The 26,044-nt window shown below is 36.7% G+C and overlaps 1 protein-coding gene across 3 annotated transcripts in view; it reads right to left on the reverse strand.

Annotated features, from left to right (window-relative positions):
- Positions 1 to 1,771: 1,771 nt before the first annotated feature.
- Positions 1,772 to 26,044, reverse strand: part of TRPC4 (transient receptor potential cation channel subfamily C member 4) — a 233,384-nt gene continuing 209,111 nt past the window's right edge. For all 3 annotated transcript variants that reach the window (XM_019658677.1, XM_019658678.1, XM_019658676.1), the window contains exons 8-12: positions 23,524 to 23,719; positions 19,696 to 19,890; positions 4,514 to 4,555; positions 4,294 to 4,383; positions 1,772 to 2,801 (exon numbers count right to left, since the gene is read on the reverse strand). In XM_019658677.1, coding sequence (XP_019514222.1) covers positions 2,085 to 2,801; positions 4,294 to 4,383; positions 4,514 to 4,555; positions 19,696 to 19,890; positions 23,524 to 23,719 — 1,240 coding nt within the window. In that variant the 3' untranslated portion in view covers positions 1,772 to 2,084. The remainder of the gene's footprint in view (positions 2,802 to 4,293; positions 4,384 to 4,513; positions 4,556 to 19,695; positions 19,891 to 23,523; positions 23,720 to 26,044) is intronic.

A 26,044-nucleotide genomic window follows, 5' to 3' on the forward strand; every position in this document is an offset into this window, starting at 1 on the left:
TCCAAACCTACCGGCCCATTCCTAAATCCATAGGACAAAACTGGATTAAGGAATGAGCAGTATATCAATGACCCTGGCTTTTCTGAAAACTAAAACCTGATATTTCAAGTTGAATTCTGATATTCTATAACAAATATGTTTTTAAAAATCTAACTTCTATAATGTAATTGAGTCTAAAGAGTTAAATATATTACATCTTTAATTTTGCACATTCTTCTTGCTTTACAAGAAGGGATACACACATTTATGGAGTTTACTAAACTCATTCTCTCTCAAAACATAGCATTTCAGAAGTGGAACTAGTAACCCAAAAAGTCACAGGACTAGATAACCCTTCACTCAACTAAATTCCAAGATTATTATGTGCACATGTTTTTGCTTGGTCAGTTTGTGTTCTGAGAGGCAGTGCAGTGCAGTGGTTAAGGGCACGGCTCTGAAGCACCACACATCAGAGCTCCATCACTGATTGTGAACCTTAGCCTAGTTAGTATACCTCAGTTTCTTCATCTATAAAGCAGGAGTAAGAATAGTAGCTACCTCAGAGTGTTGTTATGAGCAGAACATATGTGCTAATGCATGCAAAGCACATAAAACAGTGACTGGCATTGTTACTGCTGTTATCCCTTATTTTTGATGAATGAGAATCAGAAACTGGGTTTTGTAACTATGCAGTTTTGAGGTTAATGCTAAATCATATACAATTTGTCTAGTTCATGGAGGTAATTTTTGAAATAAAACAAACTCAGTATTTTTATATTGATTTGAAATAAAGTCTAATTGCATGTGGTGAGGAATCTTCTATTTCCATGGTGGCTTAAATAGACACAAGTTATACAATGTAAACTTTAAAAGTTGCCAGGTCCCTGTTTTATATCAGGTGAAAACACTTTCCTTTTAGTAATTCAGTGAAGGAGTGTAATATATGCTAAATTACTTCGAAAACTATAGAAGAAACAAGCAATTAAGAATGTTGTCCTTCTGGGGAAAACTATATTTCTATATCTACTGCTAATATTAATAATTATTTTTAAGTAATTTTAATTTTAAATAAATAAATACCAGTCCCCATGGGAAAGAAGAGGAAACTATTAGGGTTCTGTACTTCTTTTGAATTGACAACAATATCGCACTGATTGAAAATAGAATTTAATCTTCCTTAGATTTAAGATTGTTAGAATGAATTAATTTTCATCTGGATATTATGAACATGCAATCACCTTGCTTTATTTAAGGTGCTTAAACTATTCTAATTTATTGTGATTCCTTTCTGGCAATGGAACTTTTCCCACCTATTTGAAATTCCGTTATTCATAAATCCTCATATTTATGCTGTTCAGCAGTTGAACCTAAAAAGGGCCATTAAAAAAAGAAAGAAAGAAAGAAAAAAGAAAATTTGAAGTAAAACTTTTTCTGACAAAATGTTAAAAATCATCAACCATTAAAATTAAAATTTATTAGGAAAACATCACTTTCTGAAAGGAAAAACTGCACAAACTAAAACTCTATGGAGTATACTTGACTTTCATTTTAAGGAAGAGTTTGATCGTGACCCCATGAGAAGAAGGCTTGCTTGCTTTAACTGTGTACTATATATGTATTAAAGAAATAATTTGCCAATATTTGTGTTTTAAAGCTAAACTGTAGGGCTGAGTGAAAAGTCCTTAATGAGTGCCCATCTCTAGACACCCTACAAATTTATGAAAAGCTCTAATATTTCAGCTACATTGATTTTTGCATATAAAAATATCTATTATAGGAGTCAACTACCACATGAAGTAATTGCATTTTTTAATTGAAAAAGATAGCTAAAAATTTCCTGTGGGTTATTGCAACAGTACAAGAATACAAGGTGCATTTATTTATTAACAACAACAAGAAAAAAATGTAAAACAAATTGTGAAAGCAAAAGCAGGCTCCAAAACAAGGATTTTTGATAGCCTTTGCCTTATTTAAACGTTACACGTTATTATGCCACAGTTGATAAATGCTATGAAGTGTAAGTTAGCATTTGCTAATTTACTTTTAAACATCTACCCCCAATGGAAAATATGTATACGTAGGATCAACGCTTCCTCCTTCAAGTATCACAATCTTGTGGTCACATAATCTTCGTGGGTGACTGTGTCTGAGAGGGTTACATCATAGCCTGTGCTGGAGTCCTCTTCCTTTCCATGCTCCTCCTTTGGTATTATGGGAACAGTGTCCTCCACCACCACCTTCTCTGACTTGAACGAACACATTCTCTTGCTGACCTGTAAACCCAGGCTGTCCGTATTCCTCTCCCGATGGTCTACTAAGATGCACTGTTCACTGAGACCCGGGATGCTCGGGTCACCCCGGGAAGCTAATCCTCGAGATTCCAGTTGAATATTTCTCTCCAGGGGTCCTTCAGCCTGTTGACGAGCAACCGCTTCTGAAACAGAGAAGATCTGATTTGCATTTTGCTCGGCGGCAGCGTTTTGTTTTGAACGTCTATGAAATAGACCGAAGTTTTTGATATCGGTCACAAAATTCACTTTTCTCTGCTTCTCCCGCGGCGGCTCCTGGACCACCAGGGCGGAGCCATTGCTTATGTTGTGTCTTTCTGCCGCAATGGCTGCCGATCGCGGGTGAATCAGAGTGGTTAAATCGAAAAGGCTGAAGTTTTTCTTCTTGTCCTTGCTGCTACCTTCGTTATCACTCTTTTCATCTGAGTCTGCTGAATTGGACGAGTCCTTCGCAGCCTGGACTGCGGAGAGTTTGCTGCCTCTCAGTAGCCCCAAGACTTCAAAGCGGAAACTAGAAATGTCTTGCTTTAGTTCCTAAGTGAAATGTAAAATGGTGAAATTAGTTTGTGACTTAAGTAAACATTAGGAAACATCATTTTCTCATTTCATATGTGGCTCTAAGTGTTTTCACTCATTTTTAAGAGCTAGGATTCCACTCTGCTATGGTTCTATCTGGGATTTCCGTTTTCTTCCTGGCACTTGCGTCGTTATGATGCCTACTAATTTCCATGTTGGGAGTTCCGACGTAATAAGGCACTTCCAAAGGTTGATGTGAAAAGAAACACGAAGGGATTTCTTTTCCACAACTGGGTAGTCAAGTATATTGGTTTTTTTTTGAGGGGGGGACTACAGTTTCAAATACTTCGTCTTCCAATCTGCTTTTAAGTCACCTCACATTCTCTTTACAAAATGCGGGGGTACATTTTGTAAAGATATTTAATATAGGCACAATTTGCTGTACAAAAGAGCACCTATAATAAAATAACTACAGTGGAGTCTGCCCTTCCTAGAGTTGCCAGTCACTTTCCATTGTTTAATACCTTGGAGTTGATTTTACCCCAACACTTGGGTCAGCCACTTCATTCTGCAAAATGCTTCAGGTCAGATAGCATTTTCGAGATTCATCATTTTTGCTTCTCTTTTTAGATATCTGAATTCTCTATCTGACCTGATTGTGGCCTCTGAGGTCATCTCCTGCCTCTAATTTATCTCTCAAAGCACCATGAATCATTTAACTGCAAAATTTGGATTTTGTGGCTGCCAAGAACATTTTGGATCCTAGCCAACTTCAATCTGTGCTTTAAGTTTTGCAATTTATCTATCTACCTTCTTACTGAATTGGCTGCTTATCTTTGTTCTCTGTCAAATTGCTGCTTTTCTCTGTTAAAAGTCTTCCTGTGGGATTTTTTCTTTCTTTCTTTCTTTGCGTTTGCCGATAAGATCTTACTGACTTTAATCATTCTTCTAAAATCTTGAAAAACTCATGCAGCATAACTGAGACATTTGATATACTATCTCCTCTGATAGAATTTAAAAAATAACAAAGATTGTAATTTACAGGGAGAAAGACTAAGTTTGTAAATTACAATTAAGCTCAAACCTTAAATTTCTGCTACCAAAGCTGTGCAAAGAACAAAGAAGGTTTTTGTTGTTTTTAGCACGTCAGTTACTTAATGTTTCAGGATTAGAAATCAGACTGAAATTTCAAAACTAGAGCTCACTTAGGGGAGTGTTGCTGGGATCAGCAAGTCAGAATGTTACAAGGCCCTGGGATTTTCTCAGCCTCCAAATAAATCCCCTTGATATTTCGGATTAAGTATGTTTGAAAACAATGTATTTTGAGAAGAAATGTCACCATTTTTTTTTGATAATTCAATAGAGTTTTAATATAAAAATCAGAAGACATACAGGCTTGCTGGAACACACAGCTGAGCTTCCAGCTTTGATTTTAAATGTGCTGTGTCGGGGTCCATGCTCTTCAGAGCCTGCCTCTTTGTGATTTCAGCATGAAGATGAAAATGTTTACCTTAAAGTTCTCTTCAGTCAGGCCTTCTTCAGTTTTGGCGTCTCTAATCATTGCGGCAACATATCGCTTCACCAGGTTCCTCATAACTTCCTGAGGCATTTTGAAACAACAGAATAGATATTCAGTGCATAAATATGAATTCTTTCTTGAGTCAGTTCTGAAGAGGGGACTGTACTTTATTTCAATACAAATTTCAAGATATAATAGAAGAATGACTTACTTGATACTGGTGATGTCTTCTTAAATTATCAGCAGCTCGCCTCTGAAAAGGAAAGGAATGTTCCATTACATTGATGCATGCCTTTTCTGGAAAATAACTTATTTGTTCTTTTAATCAAGAATATTTTTTCTGATTTCTTCAAAGTGGGAATTTTACTAGACAATGGACAATAGCTAGAGAGTATTTCGCATGAATCAAAAGAATGAGTGAACCAAAGCAGCAAAGCAAAAGGTTACAATCTGTATGGCATTTGAAATGGAGAATAAGTTAACAGTGGAAATGTTGTTCTTCTAATATAAGGTGATGGAGAATTATGTAATTATAGTTGCTATGTACCCCAAATCACTTGAAATGATGCTAAGAGACACAGATGGGACATATCAAATAAAACAATAAAAGAAATACCAAATAAAAATAAAAATTTGATAGAATAAAAAGCTAGCATTATAATAATATAAAGGTCTTCATAAATATCAACATAGCAAGATTAAGCATTTAGCCATGATATGCAACATGTAATCAAAAACACTTTTAGTCAATAAACACCCTAACACTAATTTCAATCAATGTACATCAAGAGGGGGTTGCTGTTTTAATTAGATGGTTGGGTTTAACAACAACAACAAAAAGATTCTGTTCTAACATAGGGTTAATTATTCTATCACTTAAAAGAATAAATGTGCGTCCCAGCTATCATTCTGAAGAGAGAAGAATGGTTTGGGAGCAGAGCTAAGGTTAGCATAGCACAGTGATTTTGGAGTGCTGAATGGAGAGAAAAGATGTTTTAATGACTGAAAAAAATGTCCATTATAAATTAAATAATAAATGACACTAAAATCATATATTTGCAGATTTCATAACTATTCTAAAGATGTTAGAAAAAAGTTATCATAATTCCAGTTTTATGTATGTTCAATAAATATCAGTATTGATTCTTAAAGGAGAAAACTGGTAAAAATAATATAAAATAAAAACATTTCTGTAATAAAGGGATGAATTTGGTAAATTGTGAGAAAGCAAAAGAAATAACATGTCTTGGGTTTAAATGTCTTTTGATCTTGTTCTTCACTAAATATTTAATCACAGGCTGATAAAATGGAATTTTGGAAAGAGCTGTGCCTACATCACTGTGAAATAGTATTAGACAAAAATTAAACAATTCAAAAAACCCTCTTTTTTCTCTTTAGGGGAATAGAGGAAGATGGAATTTGCAGTGCCCATGAGAATGGATTTTTGTTCATCATGATTAATGACTTTGAGGAACAGATGAGACAATGTTTAACTTCCTAAAGGCCACTAATTATTTGAATACTATTTACTATAACATGAACCTTAAGCAACAAATTTTCAATATGATTATGGTATTAATTTAAAAACTGGGAAATTTGAAACAATACAAAATTGAAACACCTTGAAAAAATATTTTATGACTGGGCCACCAGATGGAGGTATGTGACTCTTTTTGAGACTTAGCTAAGCTAAAATCCAAAACAAAAGCACTTTCAGAAGGAAACAAGCCTTCCAGATCTTCTTACATTCACTTCAAGTGAACACAAATATTAAAGCAAGCTGTATACCAACTTGTTTAACACTATCACTATAAATATTGTACAAGAGATCCACGTTCCATAATCAAAATAGATAGAAACTCTGAATTTAACATAGGATTTAGTCAACTGAATTTTTATTATTTTGGGGTTCTATAGCATTTCACCATTCTATTTTAGTCTTTAAAAAGCCAATAAAAATAGTCAGCAAAGAGCAGTTTGAAGTCATGATTCAACTTTAAATTTTCTTACTGTAAAACTAAAACTAAGGATGACAGAATAAGAAAATTATGAGTAATAAGTGAAAATTATTAGAAAGAGCACAACTGTCTTTCCTTCATCAGAACCTTACTTGTATACAAATTATTTAAATAGTAATACAAATAAAAAGGATCAAAGAATTTTAAAAATTAAAAAAATTTCTGGCTTATTTTTCTAGGGAAAAAATTGTTTTTTTTAAAGCAAGATATTCTGGCAGAAAGAGGGAACATAGACAACATTTACGGTGATAAGTTTCAGGAATTTTCACTATCTTTATCCCAGGATAAGACTAGGTTAATACAGTCAATTATTTTTGCCCATCAATTTCTTTCCAATTTACATGGTAATACTACAAAACTATTTTTAGTCTTGTGAGGTTATATCAGCCAACTTAACTTCAGTATCCTAGGAAAATAAAAATGGATGAATATTGAAAATAAAAATGAATGCAATAAATTCACCAAATGATGACCAGTAAAGTATGCAGCTCAGATGTCTCTTATGTCTATTTAATCTCTCCTCTGGTTAGCTCCACAGAATTGATCTTGTCTGATTGACCATTACTATTATGACTGCCTGTTTTCTACCTTTTTACTTTCTGGAAGGGAGGGTGGTGCGATGTTAAGAACAAGGACTAAGGGGTTAGAAGCGGGTTTGAAGCTGACTTAGCATGAACAAGGAACTTACCTCTAAGGTCCTCTCCTTTCTTCATTTTTTATTTTGCAAGATGAGGATAAACTCACTGGGTGATTTTGGAGATTAAATGAGATAATAGATTTAAGGTCTCTATCTAATGTTAGTTCTCATCATCTTTTCATTTTTTATCCAGGTTAATAATATGATTTAACAGTTTGTGAAAAATATTCTTGAATCAAAAAACTTGTGGATAGTTCGACACGTATCAGGATTAACTCTGAGGAAGTAAAAGAATGTACTTAGATGTGATTGTCTCTTTGTGTGATTAGCATGATGCCTCATGTTTGAGGAAAGCATTTTCTTTAGCAACAGAGCTGGAGGTTTTTAGCCTAGACAGCTGAAATTGGAAGTAAGAAATCTATATTTAAGTAGTAGGGTGAGGGGCTGGTTCTAGTAAATATGGAGAGATATAACACATTTCCATAGGCAGCCATTTTTGTTTCATTAAGACTTCATTTTTTTAGAGCAATTTAAGTTTCACAGCAAAATCGAGGGAAAGGTACAGACATTTCCCATGCATCCCCTACCTCACACATGCATAGGCTTCCTCAATGTCAACATCCTCGCTGGAAGGGTGCATTTGTTACAACTGATGAACCTATATCGACACATTGTTATCACCCAAAGTCCATAGTTTTCATTATGGCTCACTCTTAGTGGTGTATAGTCTATGGGTTTGGACAACTGTTTACTATAATGGTATGATCCTTATGATCTCATACAGAGTGTTTTCACTGCCCTAAAAATCTGTTGTTAGCCTATTTATCCCTTCTTCCATCTCAACCTCTGTCAACCACTGATCTTTTTACTGTCTCCACAATTTTGCCTTTTCTAGAATGTCATATAATTGGAATCATATAGTATATAGCCTTTTCAGATTGACTTCTTTCACTTAGTAATATGCATTTAAGGTTCTTCCATGCTTTTTCCATTCATTTAAGGATTCCATGCCTTGGTAGCTCATTTCATTTTAGTGCTGAATAATATTCCATTGTCAGGATGTACCACAGTTTATTTATCTATTTACTTACTGAAGGGCATATTGGTAGCTTCCAATTTTTAGCAATTATGAGTAAAGTTGCCATGTGCATCCTTGTGCAAGATGTTTGTAGACATAAGTTTTCTACTCTTTTCTGTAAATACCAAGGAGTGTGATTATTGGGTTGTATGGTAAGATTATATTCAGGTTTGTAAGAAACCATCAAACTGTCTTCCAAAGTGGTTACACTATTCTGCATTCCTACCAGCAAGGTATGAGAGTTCCCATTGTTTCGCATCCTTGTCAACATTTGGTGGTATCAGTGTACCAGCTTTTAGCCAATCTGATAGGTATGCAATGCTACTCAGTCATCATTTCGAGGGTCCCTAAAGTTTTATGACCATCTCTGCATGATATTGGATTTTTTCTATGACCCCTGTGAATTTTGCTTAGTGGGTTTCTACATCATGAAACTTAGTTTGAAGGACCAATTTAAGATATACTTAATAAATGACTATAAGTGGGATGTAAGAAACCATAAATGGATAAACATACTTTTTTACCTTAAATGACTTATAGTCAGTGTGTTAATGGAATGCCAATAAAGCATATGTCCATAGATGAAGGCAAAATACAAAAGAAAATATGGGAAGTGCTGTTAAGAATATTATTTGAGTTCAGGGAAGGAAGACATACCATTGGGCTAAGGAAAGAATCAGTAACAGCCTTCAAACAGGGAACAGGATTTTAAATTGGACGTGAAAGAATCATAGGCCTTTGACCGGCAGAGACGCACAGGTGTTCTAGAAGATTGGAACAGGGTGAGCAAATCTGCTGGCACGAGAGAGTAAAAGACATGTTATGGTGACTTCCAGTACAGTTGCAATGTGCTCTGATAATAAGAGTATATAGATTAGGTTATGTAAGAAAGTTGGCATGGGTTCTTTACATATTATAGAATCTTAGATGGCACAGTGAATTCAGTGGTTGGTAGGCACCTGGAGTTTTCGACTAATTGAGTGACGTGATGAAAGTTAAACTTCTGTATAGTCACCTGGCAGCAGCATTAGGTAGGAAAGATATGTGTGAGATAATCTGTAGATGAAGATATTTGTTGGGATGCTATTACCATAATGTAACTGAAGGGTAAAGTACATTCTGGCTGTGAGCTAAAATGATAGAAGTGTGAATAGAAAAGAAGGGACAGTAAGAGTCGCAGGGGAAAGGAAACGTTGAGGCGGGGAGAGAAGCCAGGGGGCTCTGATGCTAGGGTGGGAGCATGATGACACAGGTTTTTAGCCTGGCTGCTGAGATGTTGGTGCTATTAAAAATATAATAAAGAATTCAATTTTGGAGATGTTGACATAGGACATTAAGGTGGAAATGCCACTGTCTAGTTTATATCTGTGGGAAGTCTAGGACTTAAGAAGAGGATTTGAGGATTATATGCCTACAGGCGATAGTGGATATGATCACTGATCCACGTGTCTCAGCATGAACTAAAGGAAACTATCACAGACATAAAGTCAGTGATAAACAGTGAATATATCTATTAGGAATGCACAGAATGACCCTCTTTCTTTTTAAATTAGCATTCTTCGGCTAACACTAAAGTTAATTTAATTCTTTAACTTCACGGGCTCAATCTAAAGTCAAGAAAAATAGACTGGGATTTAAATTTTAATATCTGACAATTGACACATAGGCAATAAGAGCAGACGTATTATTTATTAGAACGAAAAAGCTGTTCCAGTCTCATCACCTGTGGAATGGCTTCCTCGTTCTAATAAATACTTCATCTGTTCTTATTGCCTATGAGAACATCTGTGGGTCCACACTGTTAAGTAAGTAAATAAAATACCACAACATTCTCAAGGCAGCACCAGTTCTAGGATCCCAGGCTAGAACTCCTCTACTCCTTGCTCTTTCTATCAAGAAGACACTACGAGACACCTGAACACATCTGCTATGTATTCTGTGACCATGCCTCCTTCCAACACATCTTGAGGGTCAGCATCCTTACCATACTGGATCCATATTTATTTTAGTGAAAATTAATAACCACAAAATGTATGGTATATGTTGTATTAGTTTCCTAGGGCTGCCATACAAAGTACTACAAACCAGGTGGCTTAAAACAATAGAAATTATTGTCTCACACCTGTGGAGACCAGAAGTCTCAAGTCAAGATTTTATCAGGGATATGTTTTCTCTGAGACTTGGTGCAATCTTTCCTTTCCTCTTCCTAGTTTCTGGTGGCGGCTGTCAATCCTTGGTGTTTCTTGGCCTGCAGCTGCGTAATTCCATTCTGTGCTTTCATCTTCATTCACATGTTGTTCTCTCTGTGTCTCTGTGTCTTCATGTTGTCATGTTCTTATATAAGGACTCTACTCCAATATGACCTTATCCTAACTAATTACACCTGTACCGACCCTAGTGCCAAATAAGGTCACATTCTGAGGTACTGGGGTTAAGACTTCAACATATCTTTTTTGGGGGACACAATTGATACAGGCCAAGTGAGTAGCCCCCCCCACTGAAAAACGTTGATTTTATGTTTCATTTTCCTTAAACTTTCCTTTCCCCCAGGTTTTTTATCTCCTATCCCCTGCTTTAGATAATTGCCCTGAAATTTGTGATTCATACTTGTTGATTGTGATCATTGAAGCCTAACGTTCTTTCCAAACCAGTTCCAGGCCCAGCTCCTGGACAATTAACGTAACATGAATAACTAGTTAAGTGGCCACAGGTTCCATAGAGTAGACAGATTTTCCATCAAGTAGCCACCTCACATCAATAGCTTTAAGCTCAACTCTTTTAATTAAAATCTATTTTTCCTCATTCAGGAGCCTTAGGGATACAGATGATAATCCAACAAGATTACCAGTCTCAACCAAAGAAGCCTAAGAAACCTCTCCTCTCTGCACAAAGCTTCCCCGTCTCACTGTAATTATCTACACCTATGAGGAAACAAATGGGTACAAAATACCCAACTGGATTAAACCAGTCACTCACACCTGAGCAGTAAAGGCCACGATGACCTTCATTTCACCTGGGCCTCATTATACCATCATTATAATATCATACATATGCCTGGAAGTTCATTAATATCATTATAACAGACTGAGCTCTGGGAAGGAACATGCGCAGTCTAAAAAGATGAGATAATAGCCTCTTGTCAATCACAGGCGTCAAACAAGTGGTCCCACACCCAGACAGGAACAGCCCAATCTAGAGAAAAAAAGGATAAAAACTCCAAGTCCTGACCAGTCAGTGCCTTTTGAGCTCCTTCTTTTGCTCCGCCCACTCCAAACTCTTGGAGCGTACTCTATCTCCTAATAATGACGCCCTTGGCCCTGGCCCTTGTCTCGGCCCTTTAGGCCTTTGAGCTTCTATTTCTTTGAAGTGTACTTTTTCTTTAATAAACTGCTTTTCCAGTAGTTTACTTTGGTATCTCATTCAATTCTTTGCTCGAGAAGCTAAGAACCTGGACACCATGCTGAGGAGGGCCCATCCTCTGGTAACACAATTCAACCCATTATATATATATATATATATACTTTTTGCAACAAGTATGATGATGATTTTTGGAAATTAGTGACATTGTTAAATATTATATATTAAAACTAATGTCAACAATACCTCATATGTTTGCAATCTTTTTGTTGGGTGAAGATCAGCTGAGCTTCAAAGGGATTTACTATTGTAAGGGAAAGCATTACAACTTATAATTATCACTAGAAATAACCAAGAACAGAACTGATGCATTTGTGTTTATGAAGGTAATATAATAAAGGACACTTCTTTAAAAATTACCTAAGTAGGTAAGGGGTATTTAATTTTTTTCAAGCCATTCACATGTTAAATTTTGACTGATAAAGTAATTTGCAATATCTAGGTGTTCGCTATCTTTACTAAAAATAATAAACTAGGCAGATCTAGGTTAGAAATAAAAAATTTCTCCATGAATGAGTTCTGAGGATTTTATGGCATTGCATTTTGCAGCTTAAAAAAAAAATTAGATCAGTTGTCAGCCATGTTTAAGAAAGGAAAACTGGACCACATGGCTAATCAAGGACCTTCCTTCGTTAGCTTGGTGTCTAGGAAAGATATTTTGGAGGAAGCCGTGCCCTTTAATTTGGCAGTTTTCTTTGTAAATTATATCACAAGCCTAGCACTGTGTGCAGAATCTTCCTTGGCAGGTACCCAGGGCACCTATTAGCATAACTTTCAGTTTTCAGGTTCCCCCTGATTTGTTAGGACAAGACAATGGCAGTATTTGGATCACTGAACTAATGATAAAGGAAAATACCAACTGGTGAGAAACTTCTGCTTGCTGTGTGGTAGCTTTGCCATTTCAACAGAAGTGTCAGGTTGCTTTAGAGCAGGAAGGGTTTTGCAGCCTTGAAAGAAACGCTCTGGGGAATCAGCTGCCACATTTCTTCTCACTCTTTATCTCTAATTCTCTGCAGGTCCACTCGGTGGGATGTCAGGCTCACTTCCCGTAGCTGGTTCCCTGCAGTCAATTGTCATTGCCACTTTCCCTCATTTCCACTCCATCACTAAGTTTAAGCACACGAGTTATGCCTTTTTTATTCTTTGCTTTGCTCAGTGAATCTCTCGAGGGCTGCAGCTTGCTGTGCTCTCTCTCCTTCTTTTAAAACTAAGTAAAAATGGCAAGGGGCCATTCCAGAGTGTGACCTCTTTTAACAAATTGCAGTTTGGCTCATTTACAGATGGATCTACGTATTGTTCTCTATAAACACACATCCTAAGCATATAAAAAGAAATGAAATAAAATACGCCTTGTCAAACCAAATATTCAGGATCTTACTCTTGAAATACCAAGAATATCAAGCAATTCATTCCTCTATATCCCTACTTGGGAAACAAAATTTAATTAAAAGGTCCTGTCAGCAAATCTTTCAGCGTAAATTAGGGATTGATAGTTACTCACAGATGGACACTGCCATATCTGTAAGATTTGTTGTTAGGCCTCATGAAAGTGATGGTGATTAAGGAACAATATATTCTGATAAATTATCACTAAAAATGAAATCTGAAAGGCGTGTACTATTAGCACTTTTTCTTTATGATGATAGGTGGTGATAACCCATTCAAAGTTTCTAATTCTCTTGCCATGACTTAACTTAGTGCATTTTTAAGGCAACTCATCAGGGTAAGTATTCCCAGAGCAGAGGGGTGCTAAGTGACCCTAACAAGGATGGTATCTCATGAGCTCCTCACTATGTGTTCCAGAGAAAAATAGAAAGAGGAAAACATTAAATGAAGGAAGTAGAAATCATTTTTTGAATGATGTTGTTAAAAACCTAGTAGTTTTTGGTTTAGCATATTGACATATTAACTTAAGAATCCCATTTAGAAACCCAGTCTATGGCATTAAAAATGTTTCATATTAATTAAACACCTTGGTGATGTATTGTATTAACATCCTTTTACTTTTATTAAGTGATCTGGACCCCTTGAGCAACAAGTACAAATGTTTGTTTTGTTTTAGTTTAAAAAGCTGAGCTAGATACCAGTGCTTTATTCAACAGGAGTTTCTAATTAAATTTACATGTAGGAAATGCTTCTTAACATGGAGAATACTGGTAATTCTAGTACACATTAAAGGTTGAGAACCAGTGTTTTAATACTGAAAAGAGGTTTTGTTGATAAAAGGGGATTAAGCAAAAAATCTGACGGAAATATCAAAAGCCCAAAGCTACAATATGTTTTGTATTTTATTATTGACTCTCAATAGGCTGCCTCTTTGGTAGGGTTTTCATGATTTCCCAGAGAGAAACCATTTCTCAATAATGAATTTACTCCTGTTCATGCCTGCTTGCTCGGAGGCCGTGAAGAATTCATGGGTCAGGTAGGAAAATAGAAGGAAGATTTATTAAAGAGAAGGGTCGGCTGGGCAGTTTATTGGAAACTACTGCAAACTATTGCATCGTGTCTTTGTTTGGTCTCAAGTTTTGTATTTTTCTAACCAGGATGTAAATTGCTTCAGCCTGTAGTGGAATTTTCCATTGAGTTTGGCTTTGTCCATTGGGGTGCAGGAAGGTGCAGTTAAGCTGGTTATCCCATATAGATGCAAAACCTCTCCCAAGTCACAGGGCCAGCGCTGGGCCAAAATAAACCAAACCACTGAAACTGCGTAGTAAATGTATAGGAAGCAGAATCATTAACATTTGGTGGAAAGGGAAGCAGAGAAAGAAAAGCTTTCAAAAAGTCCCAAGTTAAATTACATTTGTTAAATCAAATTGTACAAGAGATCCAAATCTCAAAATGGAAGATTTAGTGCCACCATCACAATCCCTCATAACAGCCCCCTACAATAATGGTTTTGCTCAATAAAGCATTTCTGCTTCATTTATACTTTCCCCCATCAAGCATTCCAAATCAAAGGTTAATTTACCTGGAACTCCTAATCATCCATAGAAAGAAGTCCAAAGTTTAAAGGAAAAAAAGAGTTAATGAGTTTACATGGCTAGTTGTATTAGTTTACCGGAAGTCATAAATAGCAAGATTAGCTCACCAATGATGGGCTCCTAGAGAGAGGCCAATGTGGCAACCCTTTTCAGGGAATGAACATGAGGGTGACATTCAGGCAGCTGCTGGGTGACAAGAGTAAGTGAATCAGAGGTGGGAAGGTTAGCAAAAATGCCTAAAAAATGCATAAAATCTACCTCCAATGAGAAAACCCAAAAGATAAACAGACCCAGCTCCTGGGTGAACAACGCCACCTGAATGACCAAATTAACCAGAGGAAAAGGCCACAAGCTCCATGAAGTTAAACAGAATTTCTATCACACAGCCACCCCTGTGTCAATGGCTTTGGGTCCTGCTTCTTGGGCCAACACTTTTAACTGTTTAACCAAAATCTTTCTCTCCTCATTTAGGGGCCAATGGGATACAAATGATGCCCCAGCAAGACTTCTAGTACATCCTATCCAAAGAGGTCAACACGGCCTTCCGGGCAGGTCCCAAGACCCCTTCCCCTCATCTAAGATCAGATAGGGCGAATCCCATGAATCCCCAATAGGTAGGGACAATGGCCACATTCAGCAGGAAGCAGATACAGAAGAAGAGACCTCCTGCCCCTCAACCTCCCATAGAGATTTAGGGGGATTACGCCTCTCAAGAGAAAATGAGGCAGGCAGTTAGAGGTAGGAAAGGAGTCTTCAAACATTCCTGCCTGGACACAACCTATGGAAAAGTGACCACCCAGAAGACCTCCCCTTCACACCTAAATCTTTCCCTTATGCAATATAGCCATCAACCACTGTGAGGAAACTAAAGGATACTAAATACTTAACTAGATTAGACTGGTCACTCACACCTGCACAGTAGAGGCCACAACGACCGTCATTTCACCTTAGCTTTGTTATATCATCATTATAATATCATACATATGCCTGGAAGTTCACAAATATCATTAGAACAGACTGAATTCTGGGAAGGAACACGGCACAGTCTAAAAAGATGAGGTAATAGCCTCTTGTCAACCACAGGTGTCAATCAAGTGGCCCCACACCTAGGGAGGAGTAGCCCATTCTACAAAAAAATGAAATAAAACTCTAAGTCCTTGGGCCCTCTCCTATCTCTTTGGAGTGTACTTTTGCTTCTAATAAATTGCTCTTTCACCACTGTATTTCTGTATCTCATTCAATTCTTTGCTCAAGATGCCAAGAACCTGGACACCATGCTGAGAAGGGTCTGCTCTCTGGTAACATTGGGAAGGGGCATGAGGATTGTTTTTTCAGAAGGAACTAGGGGGTTGGATTGCAAGTCTGCTGCCTGCATGGTACCAGACACAGAACTCGATCAGATGTTAATCAACCACAAAGAACTGACCATCTGAAGCCTATTGAGCAAAGAGATTCCATTATGGCCACCTCTGTAATTAAACCTATTACAAACGAGCCACAGGCTGTATCTTACAAAGTCAAAGGCAAACCTGCCTCTATTCTTCTTGTACTTTGCAGAAGATCTCCATACCAAGAAGTTTTCCATAGAAACAAGAAACCCATATAAACCCTAGGCCATTGAGGGGAGAGAGTCTAATCACTAGTGATTAGACTCTGCCACTATGTTTGTGGGGTGGCCTTTTCTTAGGTAGTCTCTGTTAAATAAACTAATTTTCACTTTAAACTCTATATGGGCTCATGTTTGAATTCTTTCCTACATGAAACCAGGAACCTTCTTGGCCCAGGGCCTGAGTCCCGACTTCGGGGGTTTCCTGACATGGCATCAAAAAATTCCCAAAGTGTAAAAATATCTAATGGTTAATAAAATTTACATGGCGAAGGAAAATAGGATGCTTTGAGGTCACAACTAATTGTGAATTATCTTTCTGTGATCAGCTTGGATCAAAATATTCAAATTTAGAGATAGAGACATAAAAAGAAATTTGTTTGAGCCCAGTAACATACAGAAAAGCTCTTTAACTTCTGCCCTTTACCCTTTCCCTCTGAAAGGTGTGAATCACTGCTTTAATAGAGAAGCCCAAGTGAACGTTAAGCTTCTCTTTGCATCTAAGAAATGCTGGTCACATATTCCTAACAATGCATCAACAGGGAGATGTGGATGGAGATAGTCTCAGAGACACAGAGGAGAAACTGAGGGTTGTTAGTTGGGAGCGGGTGGGGATGAAAGAGAAGGGGAAGGGATGAGACAATAAAATTGGTAATTACAATATGGCCTCAGGGATAGAAAAGACAGTCTGGGGAACATAATCAATAATGTTGTAAATATTTCTTAGGGGGCCAGATGGACTCATGTCTTGTGGAGGAGACCACTTCATAGTCGGTGTAGAGGTCTGACCACCGCACTGTATTTCTGAAGCTGATATTGAATAATATTGTATGTCAACTATAATTATATATACATATAGTCACAGGACATGGAGTAGAGAGTGGGAATGGAGTCAATGGAATTGTAATAGATAAGCATGATACTGGGGGGGAGGGCAATAGATGGGGAGAGGGGGGTTGTTACTTTGTGAGGGTGAAAAGGATAACTATTGCATTGTTCTGTACACCTGAAACTAACAATAAAAACAAATTAAAAAAAACAAACGAAAGTAAACAGTGGGGGGCTCCCATGTGGTGGGGGCAGGAGAGTTGGAAGTCAAATTCATAGAGTGGGCCTCCATGATTTTGGTGGCAGCACAGATGGGTTTCTTAAAATATTAGAGCAGGGCCACATATCTTCTTATAAGTTTTGTGGCATCTTAAAACCCAAGATTCCCTCTGCTATGGCCTAAAATTGAAAATTTAAAGACAAGTTGCTTTTGTGTGTGGCCTTCAGTTTTGGACCCAGAAACTCTCTTTAAATCAAAATACTCCTATGACAGATACCATAATAAGGTAGTTTTATTCACTAATATCTTTTTAGGGATTAAATACATTTCTTATGAATTAAAGAATAAGATGGAGAAAAAAAAGGACAAGTATATTTTGATGTGGAAGGGAGTAAGCCAGCATTTGGCTTTTTTGAAATCTTTTCCTGTTTATCTCAAAGAAATAATTATTTCTCACACTGTGCTCTTAGCATCTTGTATCTAACTATATTATGTTTATTATATAAGATGTATTATGGTAATACGAGGTCTGATAATTAAGTTTGCAAACTTGTTGCAACAATGTTACTCACCCTTTTTTGATGTCAATGGGGTTATTCATGATGAATTTGTACCAACGGGACAAATAGTTAACCAAGTTTACTATTTGGAAGTGCTGAAAAGGCTGCGTGAAAAAGTTCGACAACCTGAACTTTTCGCCAACAATTCATGGCTCTTGCATCATGACAATGCACCAGCTCACACGGCACTGTCTGTGAGGCAGTTTTTAGCCAGTAAACAACTGTACTGAAATACGCTCCCTATTCACCTGATCTGGCCCCCGATGACGGCTTTCTTTACCCAAAGATCAAGGAAACATTGAAACGAAGACATTTTGATGACATTCAGGACATCAAGGGAAATACAACAACAGCTCTGATGGCCATTCCAGAAAAAGAGTTCCAAAATTGCTTTGAAAGGTGGACTAGGCACTGGCATCGGTGCATAGCTTGCCAAGGGGAGTACTTCAAAGGTGACTGTAGTGATATTCAGCAATGAGGTATGTAGCACTTTTTCTAGGATGAGTTCACTATCTTAATTGTCAGGCCTCTTATGTTCTCATATGTGTATCTCCCATATTAGAAACAAGGCCCTCAGGGACGGAAACCACAACTTTGTACCTCATCCCACTGCCAATTCCTTGCTCAGTTACTGGTATTTAGAACACATACAATAATTGCCTATTAAACCGAAATCATTACATTTTTTTACAACTATATATATTTTAATAAGTTGAACTTATTTAACAGAGAAGTCAAACATTTGGAGTAAAATAATGTAACTCTTTCCAGGATCAGTGATAAAGCCTACAAATTAGTATGAGGGTCACAACATAAGGCAAAATCGTAATCTGACTTTGTTTCTAAGATCAGATATATGCCCAAACTTTAGTCCTCCAAGTTTACAGAGCAGCTTAGAGGAAAGAATACATCTGCTTCTCCTAACCGCCTCTTTATTTGCTATGCTTTCTTGCCAGTCAATTTCTCTTTAGAATTAGAATTGTTACTGAGATTACAAAAATATCAATACCATTTTCAGTAGAGAAAGCCCCATTTTATGCTGATAACAATGTCTAGTAGGCAATGAAGTTAATGAGTGAGGAGGGCCACTTATGGCATAACTACCAGTCATAAAACATGTTAAGTAAAATAAAAAACAAATTATAATTTTTAAAATTAACTAACATTACTTGGTGATTCTAACATAAAGGCATATTAGAATACTTCCAAAGCAATTTCTCTGAGAAGGTCAAAGTGACTAATGAATGTTAGGGTATTGATTCCCAAAACATCACTATAAGACCTTTGAAAATTAGGAAATTAAGGGAGAAAGAAATGAAGAATCGCTTGTCCCATGTCAGTGGTTTGGCTGGAGCAAAGCTCTAAGTCCATGTGTTTTTCTGCTCAAATTGCTTGAACTCTTGCTTTCCATCCAGTATAAAAGAAATTGCCCAAGAAAGTATAATCTTTCAGTATAAGAGGAGCATGGCTTTGAGGAGTCCTAATAATTTTTTTAAAAAACACAACTTCTTTGCATCTAACATGATCGGGAGTAGAAGCAAAATGTGGAGCAATTAAACATAATCTGAAATCACTGTGATTGAATATGGCACAGCATTTTCAAGTCATAATATTTATTCGATCATTTAATTGAGAACATTTTATCAAGCATAATATGCTCTGTGAAGAAGCTAGTGGAGGTGCAATGAGGTGAATGAAGCTGACCCCTTCCATCCAGAGAGTGAAACGAACAATGAGTAAGTAATGCCACAAATACCCTGAGGTTCTAGTTCTGAAGAGAGAGTGTGCTACTTCCCCAAGTCATGACTGGTGGTCAAGAGCTTGTGAGAAGTGTGGCCCCTATTAAAATAACAGTGATGGCACTCAATGTAGGAAATGGCTTAGTGAAAAAGAATTACTCAGACCGTGTCTTGGATATGGTAGTAACGCAAAAAAATAATGTGCAATGCAACAAGAAGAACAAAGCTAAAAACACAAAAATATTCAATAAGGACTACAAATACATTTAAATACACAAAAAAAGCAATACTAACATGCTGTGTTCTTACCCCTATTGTTCCAAAACTTTCTGGCTTTCTTCTCATCTGTTTCTTGCACAGGTGTGTCCATATCCATTTGATCAGGTACCAGAGAGACTTGGGGCTCGGGATGACATTGAAGGGAGTAGGTAGGGTACCTCCTTCTTCAAAGTAACTCATCCAAAGCTTTGTTCGAGCAAATTTCCATTCTATATCTGCATGGTCCTGGAAAGGAGAATATGACAACTGCTGACAGGTTTCTTAATTAATAAGGTAAGACTAACTTCACAGAGAGCCTGTAACCTGATTCTTGAGTGGCTCTTGGAACATTAATTAAATTGCTTATAAAAACATTGTTGACTCTCAGAGATAGTCATCAAAACATTTCAGATGGTGGCTTACCCTGGTTAAGGAGTCACAGCTCTCTTGTCACTTTTCATCCTTTCCTCTCTCATGAAACAGACATCTAAAATAATTCCATGTTAAAGAGACTGCAGTTATGCTTTGAAGATGCATCTTCATTTCCTGCACTGTAGGCTACATTAGCTCGGCTGCATTAGCTTTGGGCCACACACAGGCTTTATATCTTACCCAAGGCCTTGAACCCCTGCCTAGGGAATGCCACCTTTATGGATGCTCATGGCTCAGCCTTCTGGTGTTTCCAGGAAAAGCTTTACTTGATAGGCTTCCATATTTTGTCCACCCTTAGGCAGCAGGCATAAACTCAGAGAGAAGGTCCTCTGACAAATGTAGAGTAGGCACCCTGACACAGCACTGAACCCTGACAAAAGGCACCAGATAGGGGTCTGGCCTGTGCCTGCCCACAAGCCTGAGGCTATCCTCCATCATCATTTATTAATCATTCCGCTTTATTAATCTCCTGGGAAACCTTAGGAACATTTGTGGCAATTAGATAGAGGACAGCCAGACTCGTCTTAAACTAGCCACAAACTAATTTAAGCAAAAAATCTGGGAAGTAGGAAGTGATAGAAACAAGGCATACATACATTTAAAAAATTCAAAATAATTAATTTTAACCCATTGTTATTTTAAAATCTCAGATTTTAGAGTAGGATAATGTATCATTCTAATATTCCTCAATTGCTGTGTGCTAATAAATGTATATGCTGTATATACATTTCTAATATGAACAACATAGATTTTAGTGTAGACACTGGACAAATTGTGCTTTCAACAGGAATCACTGTGTCTAGAAAATGCGTGGCCTTCACTGTTGCTTAGCAAATGTTTAATTGGAGGGTTCAATCTATAGATGGAAGAACAGAAGCTACAGTTTTTCTCCCATCTTCCCTCCTCTTCCTCTCCTCTAGTTCTTTTTAAACGAGCTTATATTCTGCATTAATGAAGAAACGTATGTATTGTTGGCTGCAGTCATCGAGAATGGGACTCAGTAGAATTGGGTTAAGGTAATAAAAGGCAGTCACTTAGATAAAGTCCTGGCCTAGAGTGGCTTCTGTTCCTCTGATTCTCAGGGAGTCATAAATGAAGGGTTATCCTGGCCTCATCATGTTCTCTTACTGCTAACACAAAACTGACTCTCCCTTTGTTCCTGGTTTGGGATTCGGTGAGGGTCTAAACAAAGTCTATAGTTGTTAGAAATACTGGAAGTAAAAAGTTCTAGGCTGGTGATGACTAAAAATCACCTTCTGCTACTCACCTTCTGACTCTTAGTCAATATTTAAAACTTCGCTTAGGTATTTCCTCTCCTAGGAAGCCTGCCCTGACTGCCGTTGACCTCAGCTGTCTCCCACCCACAGCCCGTCATGGTCTTCTCTTCTGTACTTTCATCACGTTCTGAAATCCCTTTTCTCGATATTCAAACTATTCACTGATTTTGTCCCTACTGCATTACATTTTTCTTGAGGGCAGGAACCTTATTATTCATGTATCCCTAACATTAAGCATCTGTCTGGCATATACGAGGTACACAATAAATATTTGATCAATGAGCAAATGAGTGAGTGAGAAGCAGGCTTTAGATATGCCCTGCATGATTGCTTTTGCCTTTTAACTATTAAGCTTTCTTCTGTATTCATGCTTGATCCTAAAGTTCTGAGTCAGGGGTAGCAGGACAAAAGAGGAAGCCCTCAGGGTAAATTCTGATATTCTGGGACAGGTAAAAATCAAATGCTTGTCATGGTCCTGTTCTAAGGAGGCGTCGTGTGCAGGCTGCTGGGAGGTACACCTGTGCCTGCTCCTCTCAAGAAGATTTAGAGTTTGGGCTAAACAAAAATAGAGATTTGAAGCTTGTTCTCATCTCTGTAAGAAGTAACCTAGGAAGACACACTCCACAAGAAGCAGCAGGAAAATGTCATACTGTTCTTGAATAATGTTCTCTTGATGAATCAGTACATTTAATGTTTTACAGAATCCAAATTGTACATACAGCTTCTCTGTACATAGCTTGATAATTAGAGGCTTTCTAATGTTTTTGACGGGGTGTTCTGGAAAATAGAATCTACATTGTGAAGGTGTGTTGACTAGAGGAATACATAAGATCTGAAGGAAATGTATATGTACTGTCTACAAATTTTAGATTTGTAAGATGATTAAATGACTCCAAAAATCTACCTATTTACATGCAAATCCTAGGACCTAGGTAGATCCAAGTGGGAATACTTTAGGTTGTCAATCAGTAAATAAAATCATCTATTCTTATATTAATGCAGTTATTCTTCTGTGACAGGTTTAATTAAAACTCTGAACGTTGCTTTTTAAAATAACAATGATAACACTCAAGAAGTTCAGCAATAGATTCCAGGATGCAATATAATTATAGGTATTTGTGGAGAAAATGAGAAGCCATTTTCTTTATAAAATGCTACTTGTGTAAGGTATAAATATTAAAGACTTAAGAAAAATATTTCATCCCTGTGTGGTTTTATCACTGTAGCTATTGGCCATAAACATAGATCGCTAGCATGTAAGTTCAAGGAGATAAAGAGCTTTGTCTTCTTTATTCATTGTTATATTTCTAGTTACTAGAAAAGCACCTGGCAGCAGAGTAAGTACTCAATAAGAATTCGTTGAATGAATGAATAAATTAAACTAAGTGTTTGGATTCCAGAGTTTCAAATAAACACAGATATTGTATATTCTGCTACAGAATTCAGTGTTACACCTACATTGCTTTTTCTCTGCTTTAAGAAACTGAAAATTCTGTGGCTTTTTCCTCAGGCTCCCCTCTGGGCTATCTTTTGTACCTTGCCAAACCGGCCTGAGTTTGATTATATCAAAGTTGTAGGTTAAATGGACAGAGACAATGCAACGTCCAAAGGGTCCTGCATACAGATAAGTTGCCTGTTCATAATTCATACCTCACCCACTGCTTACCATAGCCAGTGACTGTCTGGCAAGATAGATTTAGTTTATTTTATAATCTTGTGTAATATAATAACACCAAATTAGTATATAGCTCAATATGGTGAAGACTGCTCAGAAACTTCGAATTAACCATTTATATAGAGGGTGCCCCAAAAATGTATACATATTTTAAGAAAGGAAAACTGTATTAAAATTGTAATACTCAATATATACTGATAATAAAAGATGAATACAAGTCACGTTTGACTTCTGCAATTATAAGAGGTGCTCAAAGTGGTTACCATCAGCATCCAGGCACTTCTGATGATAGCGAACTACTGCTTGAGCAGTGCTAACCAAAGGGTCCAGTTGTATACATTTTTTTGGCATCCTCAGTATTATACTGCTGATCTGATTCTATCTTATCAATAGCCAATTACAGACTTTATTTCCAATAATAATAGGATGGAGTATAACTAGGAACAATACATTCTAGGGCAAAATATTGAATTAAAATAAAGTTGTTCAACTTACAGCAATAAGTTGGTAAGAATTATTCATCATAGCTATTAACATGTTGAGTAGGACAACCAGAGAGATGACATTGTATGTCCCAAACATGGTGGCACCAACAAATTCAGTGAATTCATGATGTGCTTTGACATTGGTCACATATAAATTGATGAGCCCAAATATTGACCAAAACAGGGACTGGAGTGTCTCAAATAATCTGGAATAAAGATAAAGTGATACTAATAGCTATATTAATAGAAACAGTATACAATAAGATATAACAATAGAATTTGATTAGTTATGTATATTTGATTAATTTAAAAATACACATCAATAGTAAAATAATATTTTAGGGTAATTATAAAATTAAACTTAATAAAAAAATTAAAGAAAAAAATTTTTTAGCATACTATTACAAATGGTGTACTTAATTTTCCTAATATCTTTGAAAGCTACATTTAATTTGCTACCACAGGAATGACAAATCTGACCCACAGGCTGCTTTTGTATGGCCACTGAGTTAAAATGAGTTTTGTTTTTTCAAATGGTTGGGGAAAAATATGAAAAAAAAGAGTGATATTTGTGACATGTAAAAATTGTATCAATTTACAATTCAATGTCCATAAATAAAGTTTTATTAAACACAGCCATGCTTATTCATTTATGCATCATCTATAGTTTTTTGTGTGTTACAATGGCAAAGGTTGCAACAGAAAACACATGGCCCACAAAGCCTAAAGTATTTACTATGTGTCCTTTACAGAGAAAGTTTGCCTATCTGTTTTAAAACACTGAATGATAGTTAAAAAATAATAGATCCTCAAACTTAGTTTTTGAAAAATGTCAGTTCTTTTACCTGATTTTGCTTTTAGTTGTAGGAGAATTAAAAATCATGTTATCATTATGGCTTTCCACATTGCACAAAGTGAATCCTGTAAGATGGCAGTGTCTCAGAATGCTTAGATTATACATTTTGCTATTTTTTATATTTCAGGGAACATTTTCTCATTCTTATCAATGAATTAAGTTTGGTGATTTTATTGAAAGTAAAGTTTCTTTAACTTACTGCAGGAAATGGGATAAGATGAAGAACATCTGAACCCAAATGAAGAATTGTTTGTTTCAGGAGGACCATTATAATGTCATAAAAAGAACAGAACTCTTACACTCTTTGATAAATGGCTACAATAAGACTGTAGTTCAATTATATTGTAAAAACGAACAAATAAAAAACTATCTCATACATGGCATTGTGACTAAGGAAATAAGATTTCAGTCTTTAGGGAGATTAGCATTAGTTTGGAATCACGTTGTAGGACCAAGTAAATCATGTTTTGTAGCAGCTCCCAGCCCCCATGATGCTCTTCCATGTGCACCCTTTTATGTGGGGTGGTCCTCATCTGGGTCTCTGGAGCTCCGCATTCAGAGCCTCAATGGATTAGGTCAGTCATGGTCAAGTGACCCAAGGAGAGCCAATTCATATGAGGCCGCTAGACAACATCATGGCCTAATGTGAAAAGATGAGCCTAAACAATCAGATTTCTTTTCCAAGAAAGTTTAACTTAGATTTATCGAGAAAATGAGGTAGTTGCCAAAAGGGCCTGAAATGACAGGAGCTATGATGTAGGGCCAGGATCACTGGAATTATGAGAAGCCAAAGGTTTGCGCAGCACAAACTAAGCAGAGAATTTAGGAAGAAGAAGCCAGGTAATAAGTTAACTACTGAAGAGAACATACATGGACTAGCTGAATCATGATAACATTGGTTCTCAGGGTAATAAAATCCTGTGATCCAGCATGATGGCAACTCCTGTTCTTTCTGAAGCCAGGTTTTATTCTAAGTTCTGCCCTTGCTCAGAGGATCAAAGGACTGTAATTTTGTGTATGATTCTTATAAAAAACTCCTATTACTTGAAACAATCCATGAACTTCTCATCTGTAGAACCAGGAGAATCTAACTAAGGCTGCCTTAATTGGAGTTCAGAATGTCTCTCAAATTGATTGCTTTTTTAAAAAAAAGTAAACAGTTTCATATTTTTAATTGTATAATTGAATTTTAATTATAAAATATGAAATTTAATTGTGTGTTTATGTTTATTTTGCTGGAGCTGTTCAACAATGAGACAAATGACCATAAAGTGGTATCTGATCTGATCAACCTCAATCAGACTGTGACTATGCTGCAGGAATGAGCGTGATGTGGGAACTGACCATGTATCCTTACAAGACACCCAGATGTCACATTCCAAGAATATCAGGGGGAGGTTAGTCTAATTCACTGGCCCTGTACAAAGGCCACAAAAAGTTATGTTCTTGAAAACTTTCTCAGGAAAAAAAGAAATTTGACTCAAAGCCATGAGTTCTTTCTTTTTAGTAACATAATGACAATTTCTAAAATTAATTATAGTGCCTTTGGGTTCAATGTGAAATTATTTTTTTCTTTCTGAATAGGGTGTATTCTCATTGTGAATATATCAATATAATTTACTTGGTTTTCTCCTGACATCAATGGCAGTTCAGAGAGAATGAGAGGTTATATAAC

Source organism: Hipposideros armiger, unplaced genomic scaffold (genome assembly GCF_001890085.2).
Source record: "Hipposideros armiger isolate ML-2016 unplaced genomic scaffold, ASM189008v1 scaffold_287, whole genome shotgun sequence".
In the NCBI taxonomy this organism is placed as follows: Eukaryota; Metazoa; Chordata; class Mammalia; order Chiroptera; family Hipposideridae; genus Hipposideros; species Hipposideros armiger.